Genomic DNA, 17,694 nt, shown 5'->3' with positions numbered 1-17,694 from the left:
TTGTTAGTCTTAAAGGTGCCACTTGACTCCTGCTTTGTTCAAGTAGATAACAGGCATGTAAACTAATGAGACATGGAATTATCACTTATATCTACTGCCACAAACCACACTCACTGACTAGGATGGAACATGAAGGGAAAGACCCTAATTGATTCTAATCACTGCACCATAATGTTAAGAGCAAAACAGTGTTGAGGCCTGGCCATTCCTTCATGTTAAAGCAAGTATGTTCTACATGTTACAGGGGTCTTTGTGAGGTTTGTGTGTCTGTGTTTGAGGAGACACATACAACACAGCTGTTAATTTATGTCAACCCTGCCTTTCTACTCAAAAACCCTTTGAAGTTGCTAATTTACATAGTTAAAACAAAACTAGCAGTAAAATGACTAAAAACCATCTGAGCAGCCAAATCCACCAAGACAACCAGCAAGAGCTTGGAAGAATTAAAAGCATCTTCAGTATTTCTGGACAGGGATTGCCGGATATGGTATAATCATGGAATAGTTTCTAGACCCAGTCATCACTTTAACCTTTAAAGCCCTATATGACCAGGGTCCTGCATACCTTAGAGACTGCCTTTCCCTGTATATGCCCCAGCGAGCACTTCGGTCTGGGTCTCGAAACCTGTTGACAGTCCCCAGCGTCAAGGAAGTTAGGCTTCAGTCAACTAGAGCCAGGGCCTTTTCCATTGCTGCACCTAGCTGGTGGAATGAGTTATTGGAGGATGTTAGGGCCCTGCAAGAGCTCCCACAGTTCCGCAGGGCCTGTAAAACGGCACTCTTCCACCTTGCTTTCCCATAATGGCAACTTCTACACCAACGGATTAGGCCCATAAACCAGAAATTTAACACCACTCTGGACTTCCTACCACGATATGGTGATCTGGGGTCCCTTTGAAACACCTAATATTGACCATTCAGTTATACTGCTACCATTGAAATTAACTGTTTCATGAATTAATGCACTAGCACCTACTAATATGTTTTATAATTGATGTTTATAATTGTTTTTATGTTCCTATGTTTTATCAATGTTTTATTTTGTTCGGTCATTCGTTGACCCCAACCTGTGAGCCTCCCTGAGCCTGCCTTCGGTGGGGAGGGCGGAATATAAAATAAATAAATCCCATTTTTCTCTTAACCAAACCAGCACTGAATAGGAGATATGACAGAGAATGGTGCTGATGATGGGACCCGGGGATGATATTAATCGTGTATATTACAAATATAATGACTACTTGCTGGACACTTAGGGAGGAAACAATTTTTTAAAAATCTATACGTTCTTATATTGGTGTTGGTGAGTTAAATTGTATGCTTTTATTATGCAGTGTAATTCTGATACTCATAAAATTAGACAATTGACATTTCTCGGAAGTCCCTCCTGTTTTCAGTATTTCTTCTCATACTTCTGCACAGATTTAACGTGTTTGGGTCCTTTTTCATGTATGTGAAATTTCTTAATTAGTCTAATGTACCATGTTCTGTATAAGTTCAGTACTCTTGTATGTGATATGCTAAAGGTGTACCATGTAATGCTATTTTGATTTGTTTTAACATGCTTTCAGAGAAACTTTTGTCACTTCTACCGGAGTATGTTGTTCCATATACTATTCATCTTCTGGCACATGATCCAGATTATGTCAAAGTCCAAGATATTGAACAACTGAAAGACATTAAAGAGTAAGACTTCTAAAAAATGATTTTGCTCAATCATCGGTACATTTTTGTTAGTCTATATTAACAATTTGTTTGCATGAACTTGTTTAGTTTGACAAAGAAAATTGTTTTTCAAAACCATATTTGGTTTGGAAAATCAAGAAAATCAGTTAATGACTGACTAAATGACTGAAAATAATTATGAAGTAAGGTGCTGTTGCAGAGAATATTGCTTGGTTTTCTGACAACTTTGTTTTTAATATAGAATCTTTCTTCTAGGTGTCTCTGGTTCATTTTGGAAATACTGATGGCTAAAAATGAAAATAACAGTCATGCCTTTATCAGAAGAATGGTGGAAAACATTAAGCAGACTAAAGATGCTCAAGGACCTGATGATCCCAAAATGAATGAAGTAAGTTGAATTAAAAATATCCAGGCACCACAAATAGTTTAAAAATCTCATATTTACAGGAGACCTTTGTGAACCTGTATAAATTTCCAGCTTAATGGTATGATTGGCATATCTGTAATCATCCCCATATTTTTCCAAGGAGGACTTTCTTGGTTTCACCTCCAGCTTCAGCCCACAGATCTTCCCTGAATAGTGTTCCTGACGTTTAGGGGGTGAAGGTAAGAGTCAGCTGAGGGAGAGGAAGAAATCATCAGCCCCTAGTCCTACATTTGGAAGTACCATTTCACTGGAATAACTACATAGTTCAATACATTCTAGGTTTTTGGGAGAGGGGCATTTGTGTATGGCATCGGATTAAATTGTTTGTATGTAGCTCTTGAATGAACAGGGGCCCTCTGAGCCTGTAACTCTCAGAAAGGTAACAAGACCTAAGAAACATTGAAGAGGGCAATAAACTTTACAGAATCTCTCATATTTGTAAAATAAATGTGAACCAGACTAACATTCTCTTTCCAGGACATATGTCCATACTGCCCCTTGACAGTATCACACAGTGAGCTGTGTGCGTAAAAACCCATTTTGCATTTAGTATCACGGTAGAAGTTTAATTCTGCATAAAAGGTAAAAATTCAAAATGACTTTTTCAGGGGTTATAATTTGTTTAATTGTTGTATCTTTCCGTGTTTTGCAGAAACTTTACACAGTGTGTGACATAGCAATGAACATCATCATGTCAAAGAGCACAACATACAGTTTGGAATCTCCCAAAGACCCTGTACTTCCAGCTCGATATTTCACTCAACCTGATAAGGTACAGTTCAGCTTGTGGATTAAGGTCTTCCCTCATTATATTTCATTGAACTAGAAAGGTAGAGGGGGGCACTTTTAATAAGAGCATTTTAAATGTAACCATTAAATTTGCAGCAAGTTCCACAGGGTGCCCGTGTTGATCTGCTGCTTCAGCTAAGTGTTGGATCCAGTGGGACACAACTTTCTCATCTCACGCTTCTGCTGCAGACCCTGATGCTCCCTGCAGTTTTGCTCCAGGAGACAGTGGACTCTAAGGCTGGGGTGTCAAGCATGCAGCCCAGGGGCCAAATCAGGCCCCCAGAGAGTTCCTATCAGGCCCTCGAGCAATTGGTTGTCATCTGCTTCCTTCTCCCTCTCTCTTGCTTCCTTCTGCATCACATCTTGCTTTGCAAGGCTTGCTCAATCACACAGGAGCTCCAGAGCAAAACCTCAATTTTCTCCATTGGCTGAGGCTCCTTCCTTGAGGGGGAGAGAGAACTTGCTTTGCCAGGCTCTGTCAATCGCACAGCAGAGCTACTGAGCCAAGGGTCTCTTCCTTCTGTTGGCTGAGGCTCATCCCTTCCTGGTTCCCTGGGGAAGGAAAGAGCCAGAGCTTCCTTTGCCCAATTCCCTGGATCCCGTGGGAGAAATGCAAAGAAAGCACCTTTAAAACATATGAACATATGAATCTGCCTTATACTGAATCAGACCCTCGGTCCATCAAAGTCAGTATTGTCTACTCAGACTGGCAGCGGCTCTCCTTGGTCTCAAGCGGAGGTTTTTCACGCCTATTTGCCTGGGGCCTTTTTAGATGGAGATGCCGGGGATTGAACCTGGGACCTTCTGCTTACCAAGCAGATGCTCTACCACTGAGCCACCGTCCCTCCCGACAAGTGCCAATGTTTTAAGCATGTTTTAAGGTTTGTTTGTTTTTTTAATCTTTAATTGTGTATGTCTTTGTCCTTTATAAAGTTTATATCTCTGCTACCTAATCTTAAATAGGTACACACATGGCCTGTCTCGACATGGCTCGGCCGAACAAGGTCCCATTTATGTCAGATCTGGCCTTCATAACAAATGAGTTTGACATCCCTGCTCTAAGGAATGGCATGAGGGGCAAATCAGCAAAGATCACCTCTCCTTTTATTAATAGTCTGCTTTAGGGCGGGTTTTGTTTTGCAGAAATGCACAGAAACACAGTTCCGGCTGGCTTGGTGTCACAGGCTGTGGCCTAATATGCAAATAAGTTCCTGCTGGGCTTTTTCTACAAAAAAGCCTTGATCTACTGGATCTAATCCAAAGCATCTTTTAGCAGTATCACTGTGGCTTAAACTACAGTTTCACTGTGGCTTGTGCTACTCTATAAATCATAATATATTCTAGTCCACACAAACTTAAGAGCACAGTAAAAATTAAGAGGAGTAACCTTTAGTCTTGTGTATAGTGCTGGACCTCCCACTAGGCCACTTAGGCAATTGGCTAAAGTGCCACCGGTCCAGGGGCACAGAATTGGACTGCCCAGAGAGGCCATAGGATAGAATGGACTCCATTCTATTCTGTGGGCCCATAGGACAGAATGGAGAGATTGGGACGCCACTGCAGCGTGACGCTAGAGAAGGGGTTTTAAACTTTAAACCCCTTCTGTGGGGTTGCACAGTAGCAATGGCACAATCTCTCCATTCTGTCCTATGGGCCCATAGGATAAAATTGGTTATCTGTGCTGGGGGTGGGGGGAGGAGTGCAAGTAATGAGCCTGGCCTAGCATGCCAAACATTCTAGGGGTGATTCCACATTAGCCTTTGCTCCGGCTCCGACGCTGTGTTTCCCCCGGGGCAGATGTTGGTTTCCGCACATTTTGACCCGGGGCGGCAGTTTGACCCGCCTCCGAAGCGGTGCTGCCCCGGATTAAGGAGATCGGCAAAATACCAGATCTTTTTATGCTGCGGTTCTGAGGCTCAGAATTTTATCTGTGGAACTCGAGCCAGTGCACTGTCAAACTTCTTGCATCTGTAGAACACACCCACATAACTTCATGCCCATGATTCCGCCCAGTTATTTCGTCATACTTCCGCAATTTTACTCCCTTTGAAAATTATGCAATATTTTCCTGAAATGGATTAATTTTTTTAAAAAACAACTCGTTTCGCGTTACAACGCGAAAACAATATAACGATGTAACACTATTTTCTTTTTCCGAATGCATCACTTACTTGCACCCGTCCCCTTCTTTACTATATTCCACGTGAATTTGATAATTTGCCATTGCATTGTGATTATGTTCTTCTCCCCTCTGAAAAAAATCTATCCTGGCTGCTATATTTTTTTCCAAATAAGATCGTAGCAACGCAACTAAATAAAAAGCGATGTTGCACGAACTACTTTAAACATACGTGATTGCCACCTTTATCGATCCCCCCCCCCCCATGGCCTCAAACTGGAGCGGAAATTTGATTATGTTTACAGCTTTATATTTTTGATAGGTTGGGGAAACTTTCTCCCTTAACCCCTCTGCATATTTCTTCCCTCCCCCCTTTCACACATCTGTAATTTGTTATAGGTTTTAACGGAAAACTGTGTGCTTAACATTCAGCATGTGTGGATAAAAACGGTGGATCACCAACTCAGATTTCATGGTGCTTAACCTGCCAATGGCAGGGCAAAAGGAAAACACGTGACTTTACCAGTATTATGCCTCCGGCATTACGTTGTAATTCAAACATGCGTGTAAAAAAAAAAAGGGAAACGAATGAGAGAAGGGGGAACTCCGGGAGCAGCGGTAATGTGGAATCAGAAAACATGGAATAGATTGGGAATTGAATCCGGGGGGAATCCTCTAATGCAGAATCGGGAAATCTGGCCCGCATGGAACAACCCCGGAGCGATCGGAGGGCAAACGTCAAATGCGGAATCAGCCTAGGTCTGGCCCCGCTCGTGCAGCACAAAGAAAAATAGAAATCTTGTGGCAGCTTACATAGTGTATAAATCAAGTGCCTTTTTGTGTTAATTTTTTCTCCTTCAGCTCCAAAAGTATGTCAAAAATCTCTTCTGATATAAAAAAGAGATAAATAATAACTAGTCTGGAGTTCAAATTACAGCCTAAGCTATGGTTCAAATGTTTCTTCTAATTGATTTCCTTCTTTTCCTTGCAGAATTTCAGCAATACCAAAAATTATCTGCCTCCAGAAATGAAATCATTTTTCACTCCTGGAAAAGTGAGTTTTTATTTTTGTTTATTTAGCAGTAAAGTTGGAATCATGATAACTAAAATGATGTACTGCCTTTTCTACAGAAAGGTTTCCATTTTGTTTTTAAAGGTATCAGGACTTAAAGTGTAGGTTAAGGAAAGCATCCTGCCTGTGAAAAGTGAGGTTTGTACTATATAAACCTTTGCAAGCATTAATAGTTCACATCTGACCAGTGTTTGAAATGAAATGTGCCTTGGAAAATCTGCTCTGCTCTGTAATGGGCTATTCAACTGTCATTCATCTATTTTCACTTGTAAGCATAGCAGACTTCCAGAGGTAGACACCCCTTCAGGGGTTTTTACATTCTATTACCTGGTTCCATTACTGTACAGAGAAAGTAATAACAATGCTGTAACATCACAGAATAAGAGTGATCAGAATACTTATACCCTGCTTTTCTGCTGCTCTTGATAGCTCAAAGCAACTGATGTAATAAACATAAAAACCCAGTTTGAACTTTACAGGCCCTAACTACAGTCTTCCAGCAGATTAAGGCAGGGTTTCTTACTCTACTTATGTATTTACTTGCCCTGTTGAAGATAGAACAGCCAGGCTAAAGAATGTTTTGGACACTATACAGCAGAGCAGGGAATCAAATCTGGGGTGTCCTAAACTGATATTATAACCAGTAGGGATGGGCACGAATCTAAAAATTCTGGTTTGGTTCAGGGTGGTTCATAAACTGAACCAAGATTTGTATGGGCCACTTAACTAACTGAACATAGTGCTTAGGCGAATGAGCTGATCTGTGGTTCAGATTTTGCCTCTGCCACAAAGCTATTTTCGTTCACGTATATCTCTACCTGATCGGGCTGTTGTAAGAATTACTGGGGGAGTATATATGAAGTAATGTGAACATTGAAAACCCTGTATATAAATACTGAGTATCATTGTTATGGGAGCTAATAGGAATGCATACACAGTCAAGTAATTTACTTATACTTTATGTAAAGTCTAAATGAAGCCGCAGAATGAACCATGCTCAAGGTAACTCTGAAACAGTTATGCTGTGGTTTACATGGTAACTGTAAAAAGAGAAATATCTTGTTGAAGATGAAAACTGCAATTTGAACTTGACCATATGCCTTCTGGAGAACAAGAAAAAACATTGACAGCTGCCTTTGGTAAAGTTGGCACGCTGTATTGTGTCTTCATAGTTGGCAGTGAAAAATCTGTTCTATGTTATCTGTTCTACAACTTTATTCATGTTACTAAAGTCCTTGTAATTTGTCAGGGAACAAGAATATTTATGTTCTGTTACATTTACAGCCTTTGTATGTTGGTAATTTAAAACCTAAATAACATTTCTAAATATGATATTATTTTATTTACCAGTGTGGACTTCTGTTTGAAGCTGAGGAAATTGGAAAAGATTTGAAACCTGGGTGTGGGGGGAATACAGGTTTTTCTCTAACTCTTTTGTCATGTTATTTGATTTTGACACTCAGAACTTGGATATACTGAATTACAATTGCATTGGGATTACAGAATCATAAAAATGTGCATACCATGTTTGGTTTGTTAATTTAGATACGTATCCATTGTATTAAGTTTATAGGTTAAAACGGAGGTTTGTTTGCTCATTTTGAATTTCAGCCCAAAGCAGCCAACGTTCTTGGAGCCGTTAATAAGCCTCTTTCATCAGCAGGCAAGCAATCCCAATCCAAATCTTCACGAATGGAAACTGTAAGCAATGCCAGTAGCAATTCAAATCCAAGCTCACCTGGAAGAATCAAAGGGAGGTGAGTGTTCAGCAGAATTCTTGGTCATATCCAATTGCTGAAGCTTCAGTAGTTATGTAATAAGCACAGGAGAAAGGTTTGCTGCCTTACTGGGTTATTACATCAGATCAGTGTTATTTCTTCTGGGAGAACCAGGTTTGATTCCCCACTCCTCCACTTGCAGTTGCTGGAATGGCCTTAGGTCAGCCATTGCTCTCGCAGAGTTGTCCTTGACAGGGCAGCTTCTGTGAGGGCTCTCTCAGCACCCCACCCATGGGGTGTCTGTTGTGGGGGAGGAAGATAAAGAAGATTGTGAGCCGCTCTGAGATTTGGAGTGGAGGGCAGGATTTAAATGTAATTTCTTCTTTTTTACTTCTTCTTTCTTTGCATTTAATGTAGAAAAGATTAAATTGTAAATTGGCAAATGACATGGTAACTATTAGTATCTGGAACAGTTGTATCATAAATTGATCTAGTTAATTTCTGTTTCTGGATGTAATCTGTTTAGGATATTTGGGTAGACTACATATATTTTAACATGCTGTTTTTATTTTGGTATGTATTTGTGTTCCATTATGCTCTTAGCAGCTGTAGTTGTTAAATGAAATGTTCAACCCAAGATTGCTGTTACTGGTGCAACTTTGTTCACTGGTACTATGAACTCTTCTCTCCTCTCTAGCATGGTTCTCTCTTCTTTACCTTTTAGGAGCCATCCATGATTAGCAATACACCTTCAGCATTTTGCCAACTATGCTTGAGTTCAGATCCCAGGTTTCAGAGCCTACTTTGAGCTATGTTTGCAGGCTCTGGTTTTGAGCTAGTTGTGGTAATGAAAACATTGGAAAAGGCATAATGCTAACTATGGTTAGCTTCAACAAGGAAAGGGAGGATTTGAATAAATGAAACATTTATTTATTTAAACATATCCCACCTTTCCTCTTGATTCAAGGTAACTTACAATAATAACTAAAAACATTTTCTGTTAAAAATAAAATAGCAAGCCCCAAATCTATCTCTTTTCCCCTCTTAAAAGATATCTGCCATTAAAAGTCCTGACAAACAGCAGGTCTTGCAACACCTCCTGAAGTTCTCTAAGGAATGGGTCCCCTCACTTCAGGAAGCCCATTCCATAGATCTGGAGCCATGATAGAAAATGCCCAGACTCTGGTCAATGCAAGACGGGCCAGCCTAAATAGTGGGATAGCTAGCAGATGGCTGCCTGAGACTGTAGTTGGCACACAGGGACATGTGGAATGAGATGGTCCTCCAGGTATGTGGATCGCTGATCATTAAGGGCTTTAAAGGTTATAACTAGCACCTTCAATTGAACTGAGATACAGACTGGCAGCCAATATAGCTGTTTCCAAATGAGCAACATATATTTATGCAGTTAGCCCCCGACAATGGTTGGACATCTGCATTCTTGACCAGTGGTAGTTTCCTAGTTGTCTTCAAGGGCAGCACCACATAGAGCATGTTGCAATAATAAAAATAAAAACTTATTATTATTATAATCCAACCATGAAGTTACAGAAGTATGGATCAGTGTGACCAGATTGACTGAGTCTATGTAATGAGATAGTGGATAGATGACATGCAGCTGACAGAAGGTGTGCCAGGCCACCAGCCTATTTTTCAAACAGCAAGGCAGGGTCTGTGAGCATCCCCAAGCTCCTGACCTGGTCTGAAAAAGCCAGTGTTATTCCATTTAGGACATGTTGATTCATTCCCTCTAGAATCTCAGCCTTCCCAACCAGCATTACTTCTGTCTTATCTAGATTAACTGCCCTCCCTTCTGTGCATGTATACTGGTACTTTCTGTACTCCTGCACCCAACAGGGAAGGAAAGTACAATCTCTGTAGATGCTACATTTCGCAGTTTCTAGGATTTCTAGGCATGCTGCCTGTCATAAAAATAGATATTTAGCCTGTCTTAGGCAGAAAGTGAGTGAACATGTTACCTGTTAAAATGAATTCTTGTTAGTATTTAATTTGTTGCTTGAAACTTTACCAAGAAACTGTTGTCTCTTAGGTATTTGGGTTAAAAAGGAAGCAATAGGATAGACTGTGATCCTAATAATTGTAAACATCTATATTGTACTAGACTTGATAGTACTGAAATGGACCACAGTGAAAATGAAGACTATACCATGGCTTCACCTTTGCCAGGGAAGAAGAATGACAAGAGAGATGACTCTGAAATTGTAAGGATTAGTTAATTGCACTGCAGTTTCCTCATTCTATTGCTGTGTTTTACTGTCTAGTTTATAAATTGTGGTATGGTTTTTGAGCCACAGGAAGGTGGCATAGAAATTATGTAAAACTAAATTTAAAATAATATAGAAAAAACGTTCTAAAAAGTTGTTATCCCTGTGGCTGACTCAGTATCAAAAGTCAGGTTAACCTTCAGGTTTAAACTCTGTGATCTGAAAAATAAGCAGAACTCATTCCTGTTTGAAATGAACTGCCATTTGTTCTCATACATCTTGTCTTTCTAAAATAGGAACTCTAGCGCAATTCAGACAGTAATAGTAACTGTGTGTTAGTGTCTTGTCTAATTAAAGGAATGGCTTAGAGAGATTGTCTTGTTTTTTATTAAAACCAATATTAAATTAATTAATCTGCTTTTCTAATATTAGAATTATCTAGTCATTTGTACATTTCTATAGCTGAGCAAGACTGCAAGAAAAATCTAGTACTTGAGCTTAGGTATTGACTTCTATAGCATACTGTAGCCTTCTGGTCCATCAATATGCGATTTAATAATTGAGAAAACTTTTATCAAATCTCTTTATCTTCAAAAACTGTCATCAACCCATTTTGATTGGGCGTGTGTCTTTCCATTCTTAGTCAGAGCTTGAAAAGCCCAGAGGTAGAAAGAAAATTATCACAGACCCAGAAGAGAAGTTAGGTATGGATGACCTGAGTAAACTGGGACAAGAACCTAAACTCAGGAGTGGTCAGCGAGGGAGGAAGAGATCCGCGGCTGTTTCAGAGTCTGAGGAACCTCAGTGGTCAGAGGAAAAAAGGCTAAAGGAAGAAGTCTTAGAAAGTGAAGATGAACAGAACAGTCCACCAAAGAAGGGAAGAAGAGGACGACCTCCAAAGGCAGCCAGTGGAGGCACACAAAAGGAAGAACCAGCAGTAAAGACTTCTAAACGAGGTAGAAAAAAAGCTGCACCAGTTAAACCTGTAGAGGAGGAGGAGGAAGAAGAGGAGGAGGAAGAAAGGCAAATAGAGAATATAGAACAAAAGCCAAAAGGTCGGCAGTACAAGACACCAAGAAAAACACAACAAAGGTGAGTCCTTTTGTTTTGTAAACCCTGTTGTAGCTTTCAGCTTGCAAGTTCATTTTAAATTTGCTGTTTAATTTGGGTATGCTTCCAAAACAGATCTGAATCATCTGAAATAAGTACAACTGAGTCTAACCAGTCTACACCACAGAAAAGACGAGGAAGACCACCAAAAACACCAACCTCACAGCCAAAAAAAGGGTAAGACATGATTCTTTGATTCTGGAAGGCCATAAAATGCTTAAAAGGTAAACAAACAATGTCTGCTCAGGCCATTAGTTGCCCATGGTGTTCTGGGTCCATGTCTGCTTAGGAATGGCACCTAGGCATGTAGGTAAATTCCATGTAAAACTAAGTTACAGCCAGACACCAATAGTCAACAACAAGGGGAATGTTGGAAAGAACTTTGAAGAGAGTAAGACAGTGCAAGTGCTATGAGGGCCGCCATTTCTCTCCCTTCCACATCGCAGTCCTGCTTGCTTAAATGTAATTTGTGTAGTGAAGATTTGATTTGTTTTTCTGTTTTAGAAGAGCTGTGCGGTCAAAACAAACAGCAAGTAAAGAAAATGAATCTGGGGAAGAGATGGATGTATTTCAGAGTAGTTCTCCTGTTGAAGATATCCCCCAAGAAGTAGAAATGGAAGAAGAGGAAGTTTCCACAATCAGAGTAAGAATATATTTATGCACTGCAGACCCTGTAATCTAGAGTACTTGTAGACTAAATTTAAATACATAACAGAGCCACCTCTAAAATCACAAAGATGTTGTGAAAGAAGACTCACATTTCCTGTTTTCTGTTTTCCAAATTGTAACAAAGGACTCAGTTTTATCTGGATGGGCATCTGTGTTGATGATGCAATTGCATCTATTATCTTTTGGGGTAATTTCATAGAGTTTCATATGAAGTTTATAAATCCATATAAAGCTTTTTAAATACATTATTTCAATCCATGTCCAGTTGTGTTTAATAGTACTAGTTGGTCCAAATATAGACATGCAACCAATTGAAAGCAGTGTAGATAGATGCTATCGACTCAAGGATGATTCTTTGTCTTGCTTTCCTTGTTGCCAAAATGAAGAGGCATTCACAGCAGCAACAGAAGGTCTGCATGATCAATTGAGCAGTGAATGCCTGCTCCTCTCCAGCCATCTAAGGATGATATCATGTGGATGCAAAAAAAAAAAAAGTTGTGGTAGTTATTAAGTTGCAACTGGACTTCTGTCTTGTTTTGCTACAGCAGACTTAACATAAGATTTCTGATCCAGGGAATAATAATGTATGTGGAAACCAGCTGATACTCATTGTTCTGCTCAACTGAATTGAGACGTGATTCTTGATTTTTGTGTGTTTCACAGGTACGACGGAGGACGTCCAAAAGGGAAAGGCGATGAACAAGCCACATCATCAGCCTTTTCAAGTGGAAGCTTTGAAGAATGCTCTTAATATACATAAAGCATGAGGCTGAACTAAGCTATTGGTGCTCACAGTAGGGTTGCTGAAGAGAGTCCAGACAAATCTTTGTTTCCTGCCCTGCTTTTGGAGTTCCTAGGTCACGAGCATAAGCCATGCACATATTAATATCATTAACTGTGGGGTTTTGTGATGTGTAATGTGTGCTGGCTATATAGACACATGAACTGAAGAAACCACCTGTAAATAATCCCTTTTTTAAATGTTTCTGACTTCTAAAGTGCTTGTATAGCTTTTACTGCGGCTTTAAACCTGACAGTGCCAGACTGTTTGTTAGATTTGTTGATTTCAAAAAAAGAGAAAAAAATTGTTAGAATGGATTTCAAGCAATATCTATCAGTGTTTGTGTTTTTTATTTTTCTTGGCATTTAACTGTGAAAAAATAATCAGCTTGACAAAATAGTGACACTTTCTTTGACACTATTTGTTGGAAAGTAACAGAAGAGACATGGTCTGTTTTCCTTAATGTATGTAATCCAGTGTTTACTTTTGGCACCCAGCTGTCTCTGGAGATGCCAAATTGCTTTTGAATTATGTGGGATAAAAAAAATCAGCCAGATGCAGATTTGTGAAACAGGATTCATTTTTCACACCTCAGTATTGATACCAGACTCCTCTGGACCGCTAGTGGCATTGAGAATTTCAAAAGAATTTAATATTTTAATTTTTAAAATGTGTTATTAAATAATGTAATGAAATCTTATCATCTTATTTTCCTTATTAGTTTTTGTTAATCTACTGTATCAATAAAATTCTGTAACTGAATTTTTTATTAGTCTAGTATTTCAATGTGTATATTTTCTCCTGAACATTATGTTCACAAAGAGCAAATTATTTCATTCTAATATGAAACCTGCTATCTGAACTTTAGCAAAAAAAAAAAATACAGGTTTTATTATCATGTAAAGTTAATCAGAAAGAAGATTTTATTGATGCAGTCTGTCTTTATAAAGCTGGTCTTCAGAGCCAAGTGTTTTTGTATTTCACAGTGAGTTGCATGTTTATGAGAAAATGTAATGAAACTGCGATGTAATTTTTTTTAACGTTTTATCCGACTGAAGGGTATGCTACATTGCCTTGTGAGAAGAATATTCTACCAAGAGTTTATTATACTTCTTTTTTGTTCACTTTTTTTAAATGTTATGTGTGTTAGGGAGGTGGGCTTATGAGGTGTTTTCAGATCTATGATTGGCTGCAGAATATATCAGTCAGGGTATTCAAAATCTGTATGGAGCATATGTCCTACCTTAGAGTGGTTGACCTTTGTTTCTTGGATATACTTGCAAAAACAAGGAACAAACCACTTAATACATTATTCCTGTATGCAGTTTTCCAAACTGTCTTTGAACCAAAATGTATAGGTTATTATTTATGCTTAGCCAAGCAAACTATATAGTTTTTCATTCTGTTTTCCTCTCTTTGCTAGCTGTTAATGTGAGAGAATCAAGTTTTAATTTATTAATATTTTATTTCATTGAATAATGGAACATTGTCATAAAATTAGGCGTCTTTTAAAATTTCAAGGAACTGTAAACTGGGGAAAGGCATGTGAGAAATTGTGGTAGTTTTGGAACATGTTTGCAAGTATATTTTTCAAAGGAAATTCAACTTTTTTCTAAGCTTTTTTAATTATATAATTTCTATTGTTTGGGGGGATTTTTTTTGTAATTATTCAGCAGCAGCAATAGTTGAGGCCAGACAGTTTGTGTGAATCGAGCTGTACTGCTTAAGTGCTTTTTTTCTAGTAGCTCTTTTAGCTAGTAATTATTCCTCCTTGGCTCTCCTATATTTTTATGACCATAGTTTTGGATAACAGCTGTCTACAACAGTAAGTTGGTTCAAATGATTTCACCTAGATAGTTTAATTTGTACAAGTAACAAGCGGATTGCTTGTAGTTTAGCAGTGCAAATTAGAGAAACTTAGTATCCCATTTTTTCACTTACAGAATTGCACTGACAACATTTATGGAATATTTATCTTAAAACCATTTTATACAAAGTATAAAACAGATATGGAAACTTCTTGCAGACTGTGGAAGATTTGTTTGCATGGACACAATTGGGTCATTATTTCCCTTAATATTGCTGCATATCAGTCATAAAATGTTAATGTAAATTCAGTATAGTTTTGCAGTATAAATGTTAATTTCTTTGATATTATGTGTAATTAGGCAACCAGGTGCAGATTATATGATAATGTTCAAAACGTTTACATTTTATTCTCCCCATACTGTTATAATGACTACCTTATGTACTAACACATTGAGATTGGCATACAGTAGCTACAATAAATAATGTACAGAGAGATCATTTGCTAAAATTCAGTTAGTGTGCTCTTCAATTATGTTCAGTTTATAGTATGTATACTGTATAACATTAAACAGTCAAACTGAACTCAGTGTTACAAGTTCCAGTTTGAAATTCTTATGAGATTATCGTAGGTTTTCTTGCTGCATTGTAACAGGGAAAATAGAATCAGAGTTGGAAGGGACCTCTAGGGTCATCTAGTCCAACCGCCTGCACAATGTAGGAAACTCACAAACACTTCACCCTAAATTCACAGGATCTTCATTGCTATCAGATGGCCATCTAGCCTCTGTTTAAAAACCTCCAAGGAAGGAGAACCCACCACCTCCCAGGGAAGCCTGTTCCACTGAGGAATCACTCTAACGGTCAGGAAGTTCTTCCTAATGTTAAGCCAGAAACTCTTGATTTCAACCCATTGGTTCTGGCCCTACCTTCTGGGGCCACAGAAAACAATTCCACACTGTCCTCTACGACAGCCCTTCAAGTATTTGAAGATGGTTTTATCACCTCTCAGCCGTCTCCTCTCCAGGCTAAACATCCCCAGCTCCTTCAGCCTTTCCTCATAGGACTTGGTCTCCAGACCCCTCACCATCTTCATAGCCCTCCTCTGGACCCGTTCCAGCTTGTCTATAGCCTTCTTAAAATGTGGTGCCGAAAACTGAACACAATACTCCAGGTGAGGTCTTATCAGAGCAGAGTAAAGCGATACCATCACATCACGTGATCTGGACACTATACTTCTGTGGATATAGCCCAAAATTGCATTTGCCTTTTTAACCAACGTATGATCCACTAAGACCCCTAGATCCTTTTCGCACATACTACTGCTAAGACAAGTCTCCCCCATTCTCCCCCATGCATTGGATTTTTCCTACCTAAATGCAGAACTTTACATTTAGTCCTGTTAAAATTCATTTTATTGATTTTAGCCCAGTTTTCCAGCCTGTCAAGGTCATCCTGTATCCTGTTTCTGTCTTCTGTGTTTGCGACCCCTCCCAATTTAGTATCATTTGCAAATTTAATAAGCATTCCCTCTATTCCTTCATCCAAATCATTGATAAAGATGTTGAACAAAACAGGTCCCAGGACAGATCCTTGAGGCACTCCACTTGTCAGTTCTCTCCAAGAGGATGAGGAACCATTCACAAGCACTTTTTGGGTGTGATGCATCAACCAGTTACAGATCCAGCTAACGGTAACAGGATCCAAACCACATTTTACCAACTTGTCAACAAGGATAATATGTGGAACCTTATCAAAAGCCTTACTGAAATCAAGATAAATGCTGTCTACAGCATTCCCCCGATCCAGAAAGGTAGTCACTGTCTCAAAAAAAGAGATCAGGTTAGTCTGACATGACTTGTTCTTGAGAAAACCATACTGTCTCTTAGTAATCACATCCATTCTTTCTAAATGTTCCAGAACCGACTGTTTGATGATTTGTTCTGAAACTTTTCCAGGTATAGACGTCAAGCTGACGGGTCGGTAGTTACCGGGATCGTCTTTTTTTCCCTTCCTGAAGATGGGGCAACATTCGCCCGCCCCCAATCTTCCGGCACCTCTCCTGTTCTTCAGGAATTCTCAAAAATAATAGCCAGAGGCTCAGAAATTACATCCCCAAGCTCTTTTAGAACCCTTGGATGCAATTCATCTGTCCCTGAGGGCTTAGTTTCATTTAAAGAAACTAGGTGTTTATGTACTACCCCTATGCTGATCCTAGGTTGGAACATCATACCCTCCTTATATGTTCTGTTTTTGCCATGTTGAGCACCATTTCCCTCAGTGGAAAAGTAGGAATTGAGCAGTTCTGCCCTCTCTTCATTACCTGTTACAATTTCACTTTCTTGCCCTCGCAGTGGTCTTACTGTGTCCTTGCTCTGTTTCTTACTCTGAACATAAGAAAAGAACCCTTTTTTGTTGCTTTTAGCATCTTTGGCCAGCCTAAGCTCATACTGAGCTTTAGCTTTCCTAACTTTTTCTCTACAAGCAGTGGAGGGCGGATGGAGCGATCCTGGTGCTTGCTGTAAGCGTCAGAGCTGGAGCCAGCAGGCAGGAGCGATCCCAGCGCTTGCAGCGGATCACGGGCCCCCCCGGAGGAAGGTATGTACCTTCGCTCCATAAGACGCACACACTTCCCCCCACTTTTTTTGGGGGGGGGGGGAAGTGCGTCTTATGGTCCAAAAAATACGGCACCTCCTTCACATATACTGCTACACCTCCACCCTTTTTCATTTGCCTGTCCCTTTTAAATAAGTTGTACCCCTGAATCCTAATATTCCAGTTGTGAGTGTCATTCCACCAAGTTTCAGTAAGGCCTATTATGTCATAGTCTCCTTCCTTTGTTAGGACTTCCAGTTCCTCCTGTTTGTTTCCCATACTCTGTGCATTAGTGTAGAGACATCGGAATCCACGTTTTATGCATCCTGAGGGTTTGGTTTCCATACAAGCCTGCAAGTTAACATTACCTAGCGTAATCACCACTCTTAGCAAATCTTTAATGTTTTTATGCCCAGTTTCTGGCATCATGCAAGGCTTTGAATTATTGTCTCGCTTCCCCATATAATTTAGTTTAAAGCCCTCCTTATTAGGTTAGCAAGGCTGTTACCAAACACCCTTTTCCCTACCACCATAAAGTGCAAACCATCTCCTGATAGAAGCCCACCTTCTCGAAAACGTAAACCATGGTCCAGAAATACGAATCTTTCCTGACGACACCCATCGATTTAGCCAGTCGTTTATTTGAAGTATTCTTCTTTCTCATTGTAAGCCAAGGCCTTCAACAGGAAGCACTGAGGAGA

The 17,694-nt window shown here is 39.5% G+C and overlaps 1 protein-coding gene across 1 annotated transcript in view; it reads left to right on the top strand.

Annotated features, from left to right (window-relative positions):
- Nucleotides 1-13,354, top strand: part of LOC132590527 (sister chromatid cohesion protein PDS5 homolog B) — a 96,536-nt gene extending 83,182 nt beyond the window's left edge. Inside the window, exons 26-35 of the mRNA XM_060263441.1 lie at nucleotides 1,568-1,682; nucleotides 1,938-2,070; nucleotides 2,762-2,881; nucleotides 6,009-6,071; nucleotides 7,701-7,846; nucleotides 9,930-10,029; nucleotides 10,676-11,124; nucleotides 11,218-11,319; nucleotides 11,647-11,785; nucleotides 12,475-13,354. Coding sequence (XP_060119424.1) covers nucleotides 1,568-1,682; nucleotides 1,938-2,070; nucleotides 2,762-2,881; nucleotides 6,009-6,071; nucleotides 7,701-7,846; nucleotides 9,930-10,029; nucleotides 10,676-11,124; nucleotides 11,218-11,319; nucleotides 11,647-11,785; nucleotides 12,475-12,510 — 1,403 coding nt within the window. The 3' untranslated portion in view covers nucleotides 12,511-13,354. The remainder of the gene's footprint in view (nucleotides 1-1,567; nucleotides 1,683-1,937; nucleotides 2,071-2,761; nucleotides 2,882-6,008; nucleotides 6,072-7,700; nucleotides 7,847-9,929; nucleotides 10,030-10,675; nucleotides 11,125-11,217; nucleotides 11,320-11,646; nucleotides 11,786-12,474) is intronic.
- The last annotated feature ends 4,340 nt before the right edge of the window (nucleotides 13,355-17,694 follow it).

The sequence above is a fragment of the Heteronotia binoei genome, unplaced genomic scaffold (genome assembly GCF_032191835.1).
Source record: "Heteronotia binoei isolate CCM8104 ecotype False Entrance Well unplaced genomic scaffold, APGP_CSIRO_Hbin_v1 ptg000122l, whole genome shotgun sequence".
In the NCBI taxonomy this organism is placed as follows: domain Eukaryota; kingdom Metazoa; phylum Chordata; class Lepidosauria; order Squamata; family Gekkonidae; genus Heteronotia; species Heteronotia binoei.
The sequence above is the reverse complement of the archived record's forward strand: the minus strand, read 5'-3'. Positions and strand labels throughout refer to the sequence as shown.